This window comes from Canis lupus, chromosome 21, assembly GCF_003254725.2.
Source record: "Canis lupus dingo isolate Sandy chromosome 21, ASM325472v2, whole genome shotgun sequence".
NCBI lineage: Eukaryota > Metazoa > Chordata > Mammalia > Carnivora > Canidae > Canis > Canis lupus.
This window is the reverse complement of record NC_064263.1, coordinates 44762186-44778398: the sequence shown is the minus strand read 5'-3', so window position 1 is coordinate 44778398 and position 16213 is coordinate 44762186. Positions and strand designations below refer to the sequence as shown.

Genomic DNA, 16213 nt, shown 5'->3' with positions numbered 1-16213 from the left:
GATCCCAAACAGGGTTAGTCTTAGCATTGTTGTGATCCAACGTAGTCTTTGTGATTCTGAGATTCTTTAGGCCCTGGGAAGTCGATGGCTGTGGCAGCTTTGGGCTTCATATAAATATATAGCAATATCAAGAGGAAGACAGAAACTCTAGCGTGCCTGCTACTCACCTTGTATACGCTCGGCCTGTTGCCACTTCCTCTTCCTACTGGTCAATGCTCACGCTCAGCGTTCATGCTCGATCAACTCTGAAGAGTAAGAAAGCATCCTCTGAGTCATCTAGGCCTAACTGATGGAAAATGATTCACCTGGTCATTGTTGAAAGAATTTCTGTCATTAGGAAACGCTATCCATTGAAAGGCTTAGGACTGGTTTCCTAAATCAATTCTGAATTAAGAGAAGGAGGGGCAGGTTAAGATGACTGGTTCAAGATTACCAGGCACTACCCTTGGGCGAAGTCAGTATTCCAAATCGCATTGTTACCATTCAAAGTGGGTGGGAGTGGGCAGCCCCAGTGGCTCAGCCCTTTAGCGCCTGGCATCAGCCCAGGGCCTGATCCTGGAGACCCGGGATCGAGTCCCATGTCGGGCTCCCTGCGTGGAGCCTGCTTCTCCCTCTGCCTGTGTCTCTGCCTCTCTCTGTGTGTTTCTCATGAATAAATAAATAAATAATAATAAAAAAAAAAACTTTAAAAAAAAAAGTGGGTGGGAGTGACTGTAGAATGGATATTAAGAGACAGTCAAGAAACCGAGTACGGCATTTGGCATTTGCTATCTCATTTCATCTTCCCCAAGACCCCATGAGGTAGGATTCTCGTGGAAGCCTTTCTTTTCTGAACCTCAGCTGTTGATGTTGCTTAACCGCCACGGTTTGAATGATTACCACGTTTTAACAAAAATCTGAAACTCGGCCTTCTATCCGCTGTCCTAATTTACGGCTACCCTGGGAATTTAGGGATCAGAACCAGGAAGCTGGAGATTGCTCCTGGTAATTGTAGACCACACTGTACATGTTGTTTTACCTTACTATTTCTCTCATTTGAATTTTCCCTTATTCCATGATTGCTCAAACAGCTTAAGGCCTAAATGAAGTACTGGTCCTTTATAAAGCTTTCCTCAAACTCCCCAGTTTACAACTGGCCTGTCCCAGAACCATTCTTACAATTTTTAAAACATAGGACATGTGATTTGCGTTACCGTTAAGTGTGTTTTCGTGTCCCTCCCCACTCCAGCCTCAAGACTGTATGTTTAAGTGAAAGCCCTGTCATCATCATCTTCCAACCCCCAACACTTTGCATTTCGTAGAAGTTCAGTAAATGCTCACTGAAGGTTGTTGAATTAAATGGAACATTAAAGAGAAGCTCTAAACCCCAGGTTTTTTTCTTTCTTCTAAAGCGGAAAACTTCCTAGACCTTGTTTACTGAAAATAGGCTAATGGGAAATATGTATAAATTTACACATTATAATGCTCAAGTAAGGACTTACAATAAAATAGCATTTTAAACAGGTAAGTGGAAAGGTGGGAGACTGGAAATGTTAATATGAACACAACTTGCCATAAGGTCTCACTCCATCCTGAACTAAAGGCATCTTTATTGAATTTCTTTCACCTCCTTGAATGGATTAGACCTTCTCAACTCAGGTACCTGCGACCTAACGGTTCCCTCGGCCATGAAAACAATTCTCAACCCTCAGCTTTTGAGTTTTCAGGTGAAAAGCCAGTTTCTTCAGGAGGCCTCCCTTATCAGGTAAGTCTTCCTGACTTGTCTCTATTATATCCTCCCATCACATTTCAGGCCATTTGTTTAAGGTCTCTCTTCCATGTCAGGAGGTGAACCCCTCCAGTGGGACAAGAGCTACATTTATCACTAAATCCCTAGTGTCTACATGAGGAGACATAAGTGATCAATAAAGGAATAAATGAACGAATGAGTGACGGCTGTATATTTCCCAAAGGCAGGCTGCACGTTGGGCTCAAAGTGTCTAGGAGTCAATACAAAGAATTTTAGGGTATATGGTATCCTGGGCTTAAAACCAAGTAATACTACAGGACGAAATGAGTGTGGGTTGATAAATATCAAAAACTGAAGGGCATCTGGGTGGCCCAGTGGGCCCAGGTCCTGGACTAAGTCCTCCCCTTGAGCTCCCTGCTCAGCCAGGAGCCCGCTTCTCCTCCTCCTCCTCAACCCATGCTCTAATAAATGGATAAAATCTTAAAAAAAAAAAAAAAAAAAAAAAAAGAATTAACAACATAAGCATCACTACTTTATTTGTCCATTAAAAAAAAAAAAGATGTAGGAATACTCATTCTAATAAATGAAACATGCTTCTTCCCCCTCTTAAATTTCTCTTTCCCTTTTGTTGAGACAAAACATCAGTTGCGTCGGCTTCAATTAGAGTTTTGGCCGGTGTTTTCAAGCCTGTCAATTCCGCTCACCTGAGCCATGTCACCAACATCAGGAAGCGAAATTCTTGTGGGCATTTGCAACAATGCAACCTCTAAAAAAAAAAAAAAAAAAAAAAAAAAAAAAAAAAAAGGTGCAACCTCTAGAAGGTGGCAAATACATATCTGCTAAGTGCATGAATGGGTGAAGGGGTGAAGAATCCAGGGGCCCCTCCGGAAACAGATCCTTCCTCCTCTCCCCCGTGCCCTGCCCCAGTCTTAGTCAAACACCCCCTTGTCATTTTGCTCCATTAGTCGTTTGCATGAAATAAAATTCCACTAAGCTGCCTTGCCATGGAAATAATGAAAACGAAAAAAAAAAAAAAAAAGGTGCAATATTGCAATGAAAATTTAAGCTCTTTTTTTTAAAAAAAATATTTTTAATGAAGCATCAATATTGAAATTTCCTGGTTTCTTCAAGGAACCTGGGCCTCCAGTGCTAATATAACGAACCAGCAACATGAAGGCCCGGAATCGAAGATAGTTAATTAATTAATTAATTAATCAATTAATGGGAGGTCAGCACTTTTCTTTTTTTTTTTTAAACTAAACTGAATCAACTACGGATTTCGTCCACTGTGGAGCAGCATGCCTGGCATGACCCACTCGGCAGACCGTCTCAGGCAAAGCTCAGGAAATTTCCACTGGGGTTTGCCTCCCAACTGGAAGGAAGCGTGCAGACGCCGGGGACCCCCGAGCATCTCCCCGAGATGCTCCGCCCCCACCTGCGGCGCCCCGGGTTTATTGTCCGCCGACCCCGACCGCCCCCTTAAGGGCGGCGGCCCCCTTAAGAGCGGCGGGCTCCCCCCAGCTCCCGCCTTCAAGGGCCCAGGATGCCCGGATGGAAGCCCCGTGCGATTGGCAGGGGGCTGGCCCAATAGCGCCGGACGGGGGGCGGAGCCTTCCCGCGGGCGCCCCAATCGGCGCGCGGGGGCGCGGCGTGCCCGGGGCGGACGCGGAAGCGGAAGCGGAAGCGGAAGCGCGCGCGGCCGCATGGAGTCGCTGCTGCAACAGCTGGAGCGCTTCTCGGAGGTGCTGGCCGTGTCCCGCACGGCGGCGGTCAGCGCCTGGGGCCCCGCCGCCGTGCGCAGGGCCGTGCAGTGGGCTCGCTACCTGCGCCGCGCGCACGGCCGGCTCCGCGCGGCTCTGGAGGGGCGGCGGCGGGCGGGGCCGCGCCTCGGGGCCTGGGGCGGCCGCGACGTGGTGCTGTCGGCGCGCCTGCTGGGGAACCGCGCGCTGGGCGCCGCCGCGCACCGCTGCCTGCTGCGCCTGCTCTTCCCGGGCCCCGCCGCGCCCGCCCCCGCCGCCGCGCTGCAGGCCCGCCTCGCCCGCCTCGCCCGCCGCCGCGGCGCCGTCCGCCTGCTGCTCCGCGGGGGCCCCGCCGAGGACGCGGCGCTGCGCACGCAGGCGGAGCTGCTGCTGCGGCGGCTGCGCGACGGGCCGGCCGGCGGCCTCCTGGACGGGCTGTGGGCGCGCGCGCCGCGGGCCGCCTTCCTGCGCGCCGCGGCGGCCGCGCTGCTGCTGGACCCCGCGGGCCCCGCGCCGGGCGAGCTGCTCCGCTGGCTGCTGGGCCGCGCCGACGCCCTGGCCGCGCTGTGCCGCGACCTCCCCGCCGCGCGCCTGGCCGCGCTGGCCGCCCGCCACCCGGCGCTGCGCCGCGCCTACCTGCGCCAGCTCGCACGCTGGGGCTGCCGACTGCGCTACGACCTGCCTTCGGGCCGCTGGGAGGCCGCCGAGCCCGCGCACGTGTCCTGGGCCGAGCTGCGCGGCCGCTTCCTGAGCCTCGCGCGGGCGCCGCCGCCGCTCAAGGACGCCGCCCTGGCCGCGCTGGAGGCCTGGAGCGCGCGGGACGGCGCCTTCCGAGTGCGCGGCCTCAGCGTCTGGACCGACCTGCTGCTGGCGCTGGGCCCGGGGGCCGGGACGGACAGCTTAGGGGCTGCGTCCTCCTCGGGGGTGCTCGGCGCGGGTGGGTGCCGCCTGGCCCGGCCCGGCCCGGCCCGCAGCCCCGAACACGCGCACTTCCCAAAGTGACTATAAACACCTGGTTTTTTTCTTGCTGCCGCCACGCCTTACTTCTGTAGGTCTTCCCGCCAACCACCTCCACCACCACCAGCGCCTCCTCTCGGTACTGCTGCTTGTCACCTGGAGCAGGTGTGCTCAGAAGAAACAGAGAAACAACACTTCGTTTGGAAAGCTAACAGGCCTATTTGGAGTTTAAAGCTGGGATTTTTGGCCTTTCTGACCTAACCTGTATTAAACAGCCTCAACACGTATTAAGTTAAAGAGCCTCCACATGTATTAAGATTGCGTCGTTCAGTAAGTTTGTTTCTTATTTATTATTTTTTGTTCTCTTTTGAAGGCATTTTACTTTTGTTTATTTATGTATGAGAGACACCTGCAGAGGGAGAAGCAGGCCCCACGCAGGGAGCCCGACGCGGGACTCGATCCCAGGACCCCAGGACCACGCCCTACGCCCAAGGCCGCCCCGGGATGCTCAGCTTGTTTCTTATTTCTGCAGATCACTACCCTCCGAAATCCAGAGACCAAAGAGTATACTTTTTTTTTTTTTTTTGACCAAACGGTACTTTTATTTATTCATTTTTCCCAAACGGTATTTTAAAGCACGGACTTAAGAATGAGGGAGAGAAAAAACTGCTTCAAGTATAAAAAAATGGCAAACATACACCCTTGGATTCAGCATTTGATGGTAAAAGAAACCCCACATGGATCGAAGACTCAGATTTTGGTGCTTCAGCCATGGACTGGGTTAATAAATCACAATCTTGGTGCTACAGTTGCCTCATATGTTGACTGAAGTGTTTAAAAATAGCCGAGTTTCCTCATTTTTCCTCCCCTGGCTGCCCTGTAGGGACATTTTTAGAATAATTGATCTGTGTGCTGGCTACTTACAATGTTCTGATTCTAATGGAAAATGCCTAAGATTTGGCTTTTGGAGAATAAGGTACATGTATGGTGTCATAGTTTACAAAGTCTTAGGGTCAGATCATCTAGCAGAGTCTCTGTGAGGCAGGGCAGTGTGCTGTGAGCTCTGGATTGTATTAGTTGAGACTCCAGATTGAGTATCAGGGTAGCGATTTGTCCAACATTGTATGGCTCCTACGTGGTAAAGCCAATGCACCTGGATCTTTTCTGACTTAAACTGATCCACAAATCTAGGTGATTTTAGGTGATTGTTGATTTGAAAACCAATATTCAGTTGTAAGGTCTGTATCATCATTGTATACTCCAAACTACACAAGGCCTGGCACATTGGGATATATGTATCTATATACATTTTTAATTGAAATTCAATTTAGTTAATGTGTATTATTAGTTTCACGGGTAGGATTTAGTGGTTCATTATTTGTGTATAAACCGGGTGCTCCTTCCATCAATTGCCCTCCTTAATGCCCATCACCCAGTTACCCCAAACTGCCACCCACCTCCCCTCCTCAGTTTGTTCCCTTTATTTTTTCAATGTTCTTTAAGTTTGGGTTATTACCACCTGCTGTAACTTTTACTAGGTTATTTCACTCTCTGAATGAGAGTTTATTCATCCACTAAGTGGAAAAATGCTACCTTTTCTACACCTAACATAACTAAAAGATAAAAATAATGCATATGAAAGTGATGTCAAGTTATAAATAGGCATATTCTCTTTTTTAGGTTGATACTCATAAATGCATATCTGTAAATTATGATCTACATTTAACCCATTAGAATTTATGAAAAGCAAGTATACATAAACATATAACAAGGACCAAGAATGAAACTTAGATTTGACCATTAAAATGAATTTAAAAATAAGATGCGGCTAAAATGAGGTTGAGAGTTTAATATAGTAATACGTTTTGTATAAATAGTATGTTAACAATATTAAAGGAATATTCTGTCACCTTGGCACTATTTTAATGTCTGTGTATTCCTTTCCATCTTTTGGTCACATTCCACTATTTCTAGATTTCATAAAGTTATCAAACATTCTCATGTTTAGCCTTTAAAAATAAAATAAGGAAAACCTGCAGTAATTATAGACGAAGTCTGGGGTGCCTGGGTGGCTCAGGGCGTGATTCCAGAGTCACGGGATCAAGTCCCACATCGGGCTCCCTGCATGGAGCCTGCTTCTCCCTCTACCTGTGTCTCTGCCTCTCTCTGGGTCTCTCATGAATAAATACACAAATACTCTAAAAAAAAAAAAAAAAGTATAGACTAAGTCCTAAATAAATATCAGTTGAATACATTTAATGAGGTGAGAATATTGAGGTCTTTTCCACCTTTATTATGTTAACCTTCTTAATGATAATTATTGTATTTCTGGGATATTCAACTTAGTCAAATATATTAATTTTTTAATATTCTGCTTAATTCCATGTATATTTTGTTTAGATTTTTGATTCTCAATTCTTAAGTGAGGTTGGCCTATAATTTTTTACTCTTACTTTTGTTTGAAATTAAAATTATAGGGATCCCTGGGTGGCGCAGCGGTTTAGCGCCTGCCTTTGGCCTAGGGTGCGATCCTGGAGACCCGGGGTCGAATCCCACGTCGGGCTCCCGGTGCATGGAGCCTGCTTCTCCCTCTGCCTGTGTCTCTGCCTCTCTCTCTCTCTCTCTCTGTGTGTGTGACTATCATAAATAAATAAAAATTTTAAAAAAAAGAAATTAAGATTATATTGTCCATACCACATTTGAATTACGGACTGTTTCTATTTTTCTTTTTGTATGGAAGAATTTCATAAAAGTGGAATGACCAATTCCTTGAGAGTTTGGTTTTTTTAAAGATTTTATTTATTTATTCATGAGAGACACAGAGAGAGGCAGAGACACAGGCAGAGGGAGAAGCAGGCTCCCTGCAAGGAGCCAGACTCCAGACCTAATCCTGGCCTGACTCGAGACCTAATCCCAGAACTCCAGGATCACTCAGCTGCAGAGCCACCCAGGCGTCCCTCCTTGAGAGTTTTGTAGAATTATTCTCTACTACAATCTGAGCTGAATGTTTTTTTTAATTACATAACTAAAATTTAAATTTTGTTAATGGTTGTAATAGCTGTTCATACTTCTATTTCTTCTAAGGTCAGTTTTAGTAAGTTAACCTATCAAAGTTTATTTCATCTAAGTTTTCAAATTTATTGGAACAAAGTGGTTTCTTATTTTTTTGATCACTAATATTTCTGTTTTTTTCATCATAAGTATCTATATAAAGTTCTGTTTCTTTTTTTTACTTAGCCTGTTTATGCTCTTTTTTTTATTAGTCTCTTCAGATGTTAAATGTTACATAATTTTTACCAATAATTAATACCTTATACATTTTTCCTTTTCAAAAGCTTCTGCTCTTATTTTATCTATTTTGTTTTATTCTGTTCTTTCCTTCTTAAATGAGAACATTTAGCCTATGTGTAGCTCCTTTTTGTATTATTATATAACATTTAAATTGTCTTCTGAATTCTGCTTTCACTGCAAGTCTCATGTTTTGACATATATCTTTTTTTGATATATAATAATATCTCACCCCCACATTTCAGCTAGAAATGGCCACCCAATTAGAGAGTAAATTCCCAATGTCTCTTGCAGTTAGGTATGGTCCTCACACTAGGTTTTGACCAGCTGTATACAAGCAGAATTGATACATACAGCTTAAGATTCACACTCTAAGGATATGAAATTAATTTGCTCTTAGGCCTTGTTTCTCCTTTCCAAAGACCTGGGATGTCAGTACGATGCTAGTGAGCTACTTTGAATCACATGGTTGAAGGCGACTGGAAAAACTGCTATAGGCTTAAAGGTGAAGCCCCATGTTTGAATGCTTCTCACATCTCTCTGCCTTTGGAGATCTATGTTTGGCAGGGGGCTGGGGGCGGGGGGCAGGGTGAGGAAGGGTAAGAAAGGTGACTTGGAAATTTCCTTTATTTCCTAAAATTCCAACAAAGCACTAAAAAAGTATGTTTTGTTGAGAATCTAAATGTTTGTAGCAGTTGAGTCCCATCTAAAATACACTTGTGGCTTTGCCAGAAGTGGAAGTGTTCCTTTTTCCTTTAACCCATACCAACTTAACTTCGACACCGACTTTAAAGGATAGTTTTCTGGTATCAAGTTATTTGTCCTCTCCATAACGTTAGACAAACTGGCATATTAAGTAGTTGATAACTATTTATGAATGCATGAGAATGGAGCACATAATAAGGTAGGAATAGGAATGGAGCGAACATTTCATTAGAGTGTTACCCTTTGCATCACATCTCTAAGAAACGCAAATATTTTTTCTAGTGGCTACAAGGAGGACAAATCTAAACAAGAAGAGTGGGGAACTCAGTACGTGGTAGCATTTTCAAATTGTAACCCAACAATCTGCAAAATCTTTTATTTTTTTTTAAGATTTTTATTTATTTATTCATAGAGAGAGAGAGGCAGAGACACAGGCAGAGGGAGAAGCAGCCTCCCTGCAGGGAACCCGATGTGGGACTTGATCCCAGGACTCCTGGTGGGCTGAAGGCAGACGCTCAACCGCTGAGCCACCCAGGCGTCCCTAAATAATCATCTAAAACTTCTTTGTTGCATTTGATATGGATCAACCTTCATTAATGTCAAGATTCAGTTGCTGTGGTTAAATTGCTCAATTTCGCTTGGATTTTATAACTCTTTTACACATTTTTGGAGCTCTGAAACAGTATACCGATGCCCTAAAGTAGTAGCCTGTTATGAACAGAATGGCCCATCTTCCCTAGATAATTGTGGATATAGAATATTTGTATTAATATAAATTAGTTAACATAAATGCTCTAGGAAGGAAGCATTGATTTCTCTTAGGAATTAATTGGAAATGATCAATCACTATCTTAGAAGTGTGGCAGTAGCATCATTTATCAGGTGCTAATTGTCATGGTGGGCTAAGAATGCCCTTTCAGCTTAGAAATCTGATGGCCCTAAGGGAAAGCAGCTTGAATAATTACAATAATTAATGTGTATTCAACTGTCTCTTGAAGCTCCATTACTCTTAATATTGGGGTAAAGGTTTGAGTTCAAAAGAGCTTACAGTGTTTTAAAGTCTCATTGTGGTTTTATCTTTTTATCTCATGGACGATTGGGACTTAAATCTTAGAAAAATTTTATATACAGCAATTCAGAAGTATAAGCATAGGGATATAAAAAGTGAATAATCACTGTGTATTTTAAATTTATACATGTACTACAGAGAGTATTATCAACTTCTGAATGAGGCCTATTATAATCTCAATGTTAGGGACATGTTTGAAATTTGTACTAAGGTATGGGTTTCATATTCAATATTTAAAACAAATTTATCCTAAAGGCGTATTTATTTGTTTATCACTACAAACAAAGCCTCCTCACTATAACCTTCAGTTTCGTATATGTGTTTCAAATTTTTACTCATTTATTTATTTAAATAGCATTTGATCACCTATTTATATGTCGGTCTGTGATTCAGTCGTCTAAAATTGATTACAAACCAATTTATTTGACTTACATATTTTTATGTTATGAACCAAGTTTTTTATTTCTTAAAAAGATGTGTCTGGAAAGCAATATGTATGGATATATGTGTAAATCAATATTGGATATTTTATTTCCATAATTGTTCAAAACTCTGTGGGATAGCTGTTGAAATATTCATTATTATACCAAACATCTGACACATTATCAATACTCATTTTGTAAAATATTCTGTTTGAGACTATGCATACATTTATGAGCATTGACAATACGCCAAAATGGAATAAGATAACAGCACACTGTTAGCTTTCACTGACTATAGATGCAGCCATGGACAAGAATGGGTAGAAGAAGGTGTTTGCTAGTCTTAGAAACATTAGGCACCTTAAAAATGTCAACTGAATTTGAAGCCACAATGGATGTTAAGAAAAAATTTCAAGTAATCTATTATGAATATATTGACTATCAGAATAAAGAATAGGGAAAGCAGCGCAGGCTGTAAATTATAGTGTCTTTTGGAGATAAAGCAACCTCATAGTTTTGAAACAAATATCCTGAGCCAGACAGGAAGTATGTTTTCTATCCTGTATTTTAAACGAGAACTTATGTTCACAACCTTTGTTGATTTTTGGAAATATTCAGTAGTTTACGTAAATATTGATAGCCAATAGTGGGGATATGGTTGGAGGCGCACATTCTCTGGTCTGTTTTTCCAATAATTGCAAAAACATGTGTTCCTGACATTGCCGGTTTGAAATTGTTGTTGGAAACATAAAATAAATTACAAGTGACTAACAAGAGCAATTTACAAAAGATACACGATCTAGTTCACTAGTCAGCAGGCATAGGTTGCATATGGAATTACTATAGTCACCGAAACTAATCGAGGGCCGGCGCCGTTTTCTAATTATAGCTGGAAGCCCTGGACCCTGTGCACCGCACCAGTAAATTGGCCCCAGTAGATTCAAAATGATTTCACTGTTTGTCATTATAGACGTTAGCTAAGGCAGGATATTTGAAGAATATGGTCTCTGTAATTTGTTTAAGGTATTATACCCATTTTTATAGTCTAGATCTATGAATGGACTAGGACACTTTATATTACAATTAAGAAGACATTTGTAATTCCATTTAAGAGTTTTAAAAGATTAAAGAAAACAACGACTTTTTTATGGGGAGACCACAAAAGTGTAACACAGGACACAAAAAGGGGGAAATGAAAACCTTGTTAAATGGGTTTTCCTTTATGACTGATTTTTTTTTTTTTTCTTGAATCATAAAACGCTCTCTCTGGACAACTTCGGATACGTTCTTTCATTGCTCTGAGCTTCCAACTTTCCATTTATATAATTTGGATAAGAATGATTACATCTTCCTTCAGTAAAACCATCAAGTGCATGCATGAATATTCAAGAACTTCTTTTAGGCCTTCTTGCAGGTCTATCGGTGATACACATTCTCTTCATTTTTCTTCATCTGAGAATGTCTTGATTTCCCCTTAATTCCTGAAGGATGATTTGGACCAGATACAGAATGTGGGGCTGACATGTTTTTCTTTCAGCATTTGAAAATATGCCACTTTCCTTTGGCATTTGTGTTTTATGATGACAAATCTGTCACTTAAATAGTTTTACCTCTAGAGGCAAAATGTCATTTCTCTTTTTCCACTTTTAAGATTTTTTTCTTTGTCTATAGTTGATGGAAGTTTGATTATGGTGTGTCTTTGTGGATTTCTTTGGCTTTACCCCATTTGGAATTGGCTCAGCTTTTGAAATTTAAAAAAAAAAAATTATGAGTGGAGTTGACACACAATATGACATCAGTTTCAGGTGCCCAACATCGAGATTCAACTGTCTCTATATTATGCTGTGCTTGCCGCAAGTGTAGCTGCCATCTGTCACCATACAACACTGTTATAATATCATGAACTACATTCCCTATGCTGTGCCTTTTATTCTCCAGACTAGTCCATTCCATAACTGGAAGCCTGTATCTCTTAATCTCCCCTTTACCCATTTGGTCCCCCAACCCCTTTCCTCTGACAACCATCAGTGCGTTCTCTGTATTTATAATTCTGATTCTGTTTCTGTTTGTTCTTTCACTTGTTTTGTTTTTTAGATTCCCCATATAAGTGAAATCATATGATATTTGTCTTTCTTGGTCTGACTTATTTCAATTAGCATAATACCCTCGAGGCCCATCCATGTTTGAATCTATAGGCTTATGTCTTTTGCCAAATTTGGAAAAATTTTAGCCATTATTTCTTAGAACATTTTTCAGTCCCACACTCTCCTCCCTTTCCTTGAATCTAATGACATAATGTTAAATATATTGTTTTACTTTAACAGGTCACTGAGCTCTGCACATAATTTTTTCCCCTGCCGTCTGTTTTCTCTCTTTTGTTCATGTTGGGTAATATCTATAATTCTATCCTTGTGTATACTAATTCTTTCCTCTGTCCCTCTGCTCTGTTGTTGAGTCCTTCCATTGAATTTCTATTTCTGGTGTATTTTTTAGTTCTAATATTTTCACATGGTTCTTCTTTATATCTTTTATTTTTTTTAAGATTTTATTTATTTATTCATGAGAGACACACAGAGAGAGAAAGGCAGAGACACAGGCAGAGGGAGAAGCAGGCTCCATGCAGGGAGCCCGACGTGGGACTCGATCCCAGGTCTCCAGGATCATGCCCTGGGTCAAAGGCAGGTGCTAAATCTCTGAGCCACCCAGGGATCCCATATCTTTTATTTCTTTAGCGAGACCCCTCCTTTTTTCCCATTTGTTCTAAGTGCTTGTGATTGCTTATTTTATTTATTTATTTATTTATTTATTTATTTATTTATTTATTTATATTTTTATTTTATTATTATTGATTTTATTTTACTTTTATTTTTCAGTCATTTATAGGACTGATGCTTTAAAATCCATGTTAGGTAATTCCAGCATTTGTGTCATTTGGTTGTATTTTCTCAATTTTCAAGGATATATTTTGATGAGACAGATTTATTTTTTCTACCTAAGAGAAAGAAAAATGTAGCCCCTTGAAAGTTAGGTGCCTAGTAGAAGACATTATTTGTGATGTTAAGATCAGAGGCTTTCACCATAATTTTTCTGCTAAATTCAATTTTTTGTATTGTTATTATTTTGTAATGTTGTATGTAAATTATAATTCAATAAAAGAATCACTGAATCAAAGTATTTACTTGCTTACTTATACTTACCTACTTGTCTACTACATAGTAGATACCATCTACTATTTATCTGCTTGCTTATTTACTATCTGCCTACCTGACTCGCTATCTATACATCTATACAGAAGTGGGTATGGACACAGGTATCAACATGGATATAGACGTAGATCTATGCATAGAAAAGTATCTGGCGGTTCAGCTGAATTTAATGATTGTTATTGCTAAGTAGTAGGATAGGGAAAGATTTTTTTACTTTTTAATTTGTGCTTTTGTTGAATTAAAGTAGTAAGCATATAAAATTTTTATAGACAATAAAAGTGCCATATATTTTCCTTAAAAATAATCTTTATGAATGCAATTAAGGAAATATGTCAATATAGCCACCATCCAATTGATTTGGTAACCATTGCCAAGATGACTAGACACATTAATTTTATACTTATCAGTGGAGCATTGATTTGAAGAATTTTAAATGGATCTGTAGACTCTATGGAATTGACTTATGTCTTCTTTGAAAGCAATTGTGCAGCAATCAGGTATATTTTCTCCCTGGACTACCAATGTATAACATAACAGCAGAAGGCACAAAGATGAGAGAATTCAGAGAAACTAGACAATTGGCTAAATGATTAAACAAAATGTGTGTATGTTGCTATAAAAATTACAAATAACATAATTAACAACTGAACTTATTCATTTATTTATCATTTATTATTTTGCTAGAAGTTGTTTTTTCTTTTTAAGAAGTTAAGAGGGATGACAGACTTTGTTATAATTAGATGTTTTAATTGAAAATGATTTGTTGGTAACTTTCAGATGGTACCAAACCAGTTCAGCTTGGGTGGCTCAGCGGTTTAGCACCACCTTTGACCCAGGGCGTGATCCTGGAGACCCGGGATTGAGTCCCATGTCGGGCTCCCTGCATGGAGCCTGCTTCTCCCTTGCCTCTCTCTCTCTGTGTCTCTCATGAATAAATAAGCAAAATCTTAAAAAAAAAAAAAAGAAAGAAACTTTCTTTTGAGTCAGAAAATATTGATAGAGCATTAGAAATGATTATAACTTTTCTGCAACTAGAAGTTGCAAACTATTGGCATGTCTTATTTTTTTAAAGATTTTTACTTATTTATTTGAGAGACAGGGTGAGGGAGAGGGAGAGAACACAAGCAGGGGGGAGGGGCAGAGGGAAAGAGATAAGCAGATTCCCCACATGGGGCTCGATCTCAGGACCCTGGGATCATGACCTGAGCCAAAGGCAGATGTTTAACTCACTGTGCCACCCAGACACCCTGGCATGTCTTAAAAGATAACACATAGGTTAACAACCAATTCGTTTATTAGTTATCAAGTAAATCTCTAGCTTTTTTGATATCCTAATTATGGATAAATACATAAAGATATATAGTATTAAGATTAGAGGAAAGAAAGAAAAAAGAGCATAATAATTACCCAAATGTCCTGTTTTACATAAATGAATAAATAGAAATTTGTTTATCATGCTTTAAATATTCTATTCTGAGATTTCTGGTATGAGTAAACAATATTTGCTTCACAATGGCTCCTTGAAGTTATATTTATGCATGGTGAATAATTTAAACAAAAACACAGTTACAGATTAACTTTCAAAAAAATGGACACTCATAACATTTTGAAGACAGGGTATTATTTGTCCTCCTGATGATTTCTTCAGCCTATTCCAAAAGTTGGGTGTTGTTAAGCTTTAACTAAGTCCAGAAACTGGTAAGAAGCGATTTTTTAAAAGTCACTGACAATAGTGCCATTCATTCAGTTTTTAGCCAGCCATCATTCAATAGGATTCATTTTCTTTTTAATTTCCAACCCATATTATATCAGAGAAATTAACAACTAAAATGGGTGTCTCCAAGAAGATAAACACTCTCTCCCCAACTAAACTTTAGTTAGGCTCCTCTGAACTCTCTCTTCAACTAATCTTCAAACCTGACCGCAGTCCAGTTCTCTTTGGCCTCCTCAGCCCAGTCTTAGCAAATAATCCTGCTAAATAATCCCATCCTTGATATCTGATCACCCTTGATATCTGATAAAGTTCTTCATCTCCCACTTTAAATGTCTAGGTCCTTGGCCTGTCTTTAGCAAGAATACCGTAAGGCCAGGTTAGCAAGAATCCCCCTGTGTTCGGTCTTCTCTTAGTAATTTTCCACCTACTTCTCCCTCACTCTGCTGGTTTGCTATAGATCCCTGGTTATCTTTGCTGTATTCAGAGTTGAGCCTCACATCTCTCCTATTGCAATAGCATTAAGTGAAGTATTTCTTACCATTTTAATAAGCATCAGAATAATTTTTTTCTCCCAACAGATTCACAATGGCAAGACAAATCAGACTTAAATATGTAGTTTTCTAGGGTTTTCTATGTAATCTGAGCATAGGTAAGACAATATAGAAACAAGTGTTATGCTTTTTACTTTAAAATTCATAACCATAATCGAACAGATGATTTGATGAACCAATGGCAGCCAGCAAAGATTCACTAAGGAAAGTCACGAAAACAAAAATTATTTAAGTGAAGCTTACTAGGCTAATATTCTTGGAAATACCATAGTCAAAACGTATCACGATTTGGGTAAAATATTTGACAAAATATTTCATGGTATCTTTGTGTGCCAGATAGAGGAATATGAGCTGGGTGGTTGTTGGTTGGGTCTACTGATTGTATGAAGTAGTCCTCTCTCCCCCCATCCACACTCTACAGTCTTGATTTACTCTATTATATAAATTTGTTCTGTATTTGCCATAGCACTTATCACTGTTTGGGAGTACTTACTCATTTACTTGATTAGCCATTTATTCCTTCACACCACCATGTAAGTGGCATTATCTTCCTCATTTTATAAAGAAACCGAGGAATAGAAAATTAAATAACTCAGTCCAAGTTATATATCTACGACTGCTGCATAATACCACCTTCCTTAGCAGGAATCGAAGATGTTGAGTTTTATGGGCACAAGGGTGGATATTTATGACTCAAAAAGGCATAGCAGGTACTAAGTTTATGACTACTAAAATCTCTTCTCAAGTTCTGCTCCATGGTGAGGATTAGCAGGGGAAGTAAGTGAGGAGGGTATGCTATTTCGATGTATTGGGTTCTGGAGATCAGATGACTG

General features: G+C 40.7%; 2 protein-coding genes across 8 annotated transcripts in view; one reads left to right on the top strand and one right to left on the bottom strand.

The window, feature by feature from the left end:
* GAS2 (growth arrest specific 2) overlaps positions 1-4241 on the bottom strand; it is a 150418-nt gene extending 146177 nt beyond the window's left edge. For all 7 annotated transcript variants that reach the window (XM_049099160.1, XM_049099167.1, XM_049099161.1 and 4 more), the window contains exons 1-2: positions 4105-4241; positions 168-245 (exon numbers count right to left, since the gene is read on the bottom strand). The gene's annotated coding sequence lies outside the window, so the exon portion shown is untranslated. The remainder of the gene's footprint in view (positions 1-167; positions 246-4104) is intronic.
* Positions 3420-6345, top strand: FANCF (FA complementation group F). The gene has a single exon (XM_049099159.1). The coding sequence runs from the start codon at positions 3433-3435 to the stop codon at positions 4468-4470; it is 1038 nt and encodes a 345-aa protein (XP_048955116.1). The 5' UTR covers positions 3420-3432; the 3' UTR covers positions 4471-6345.
* The last annotated feature ends 9868 nt before the right edge of the window (positions 6346-16213 follow it).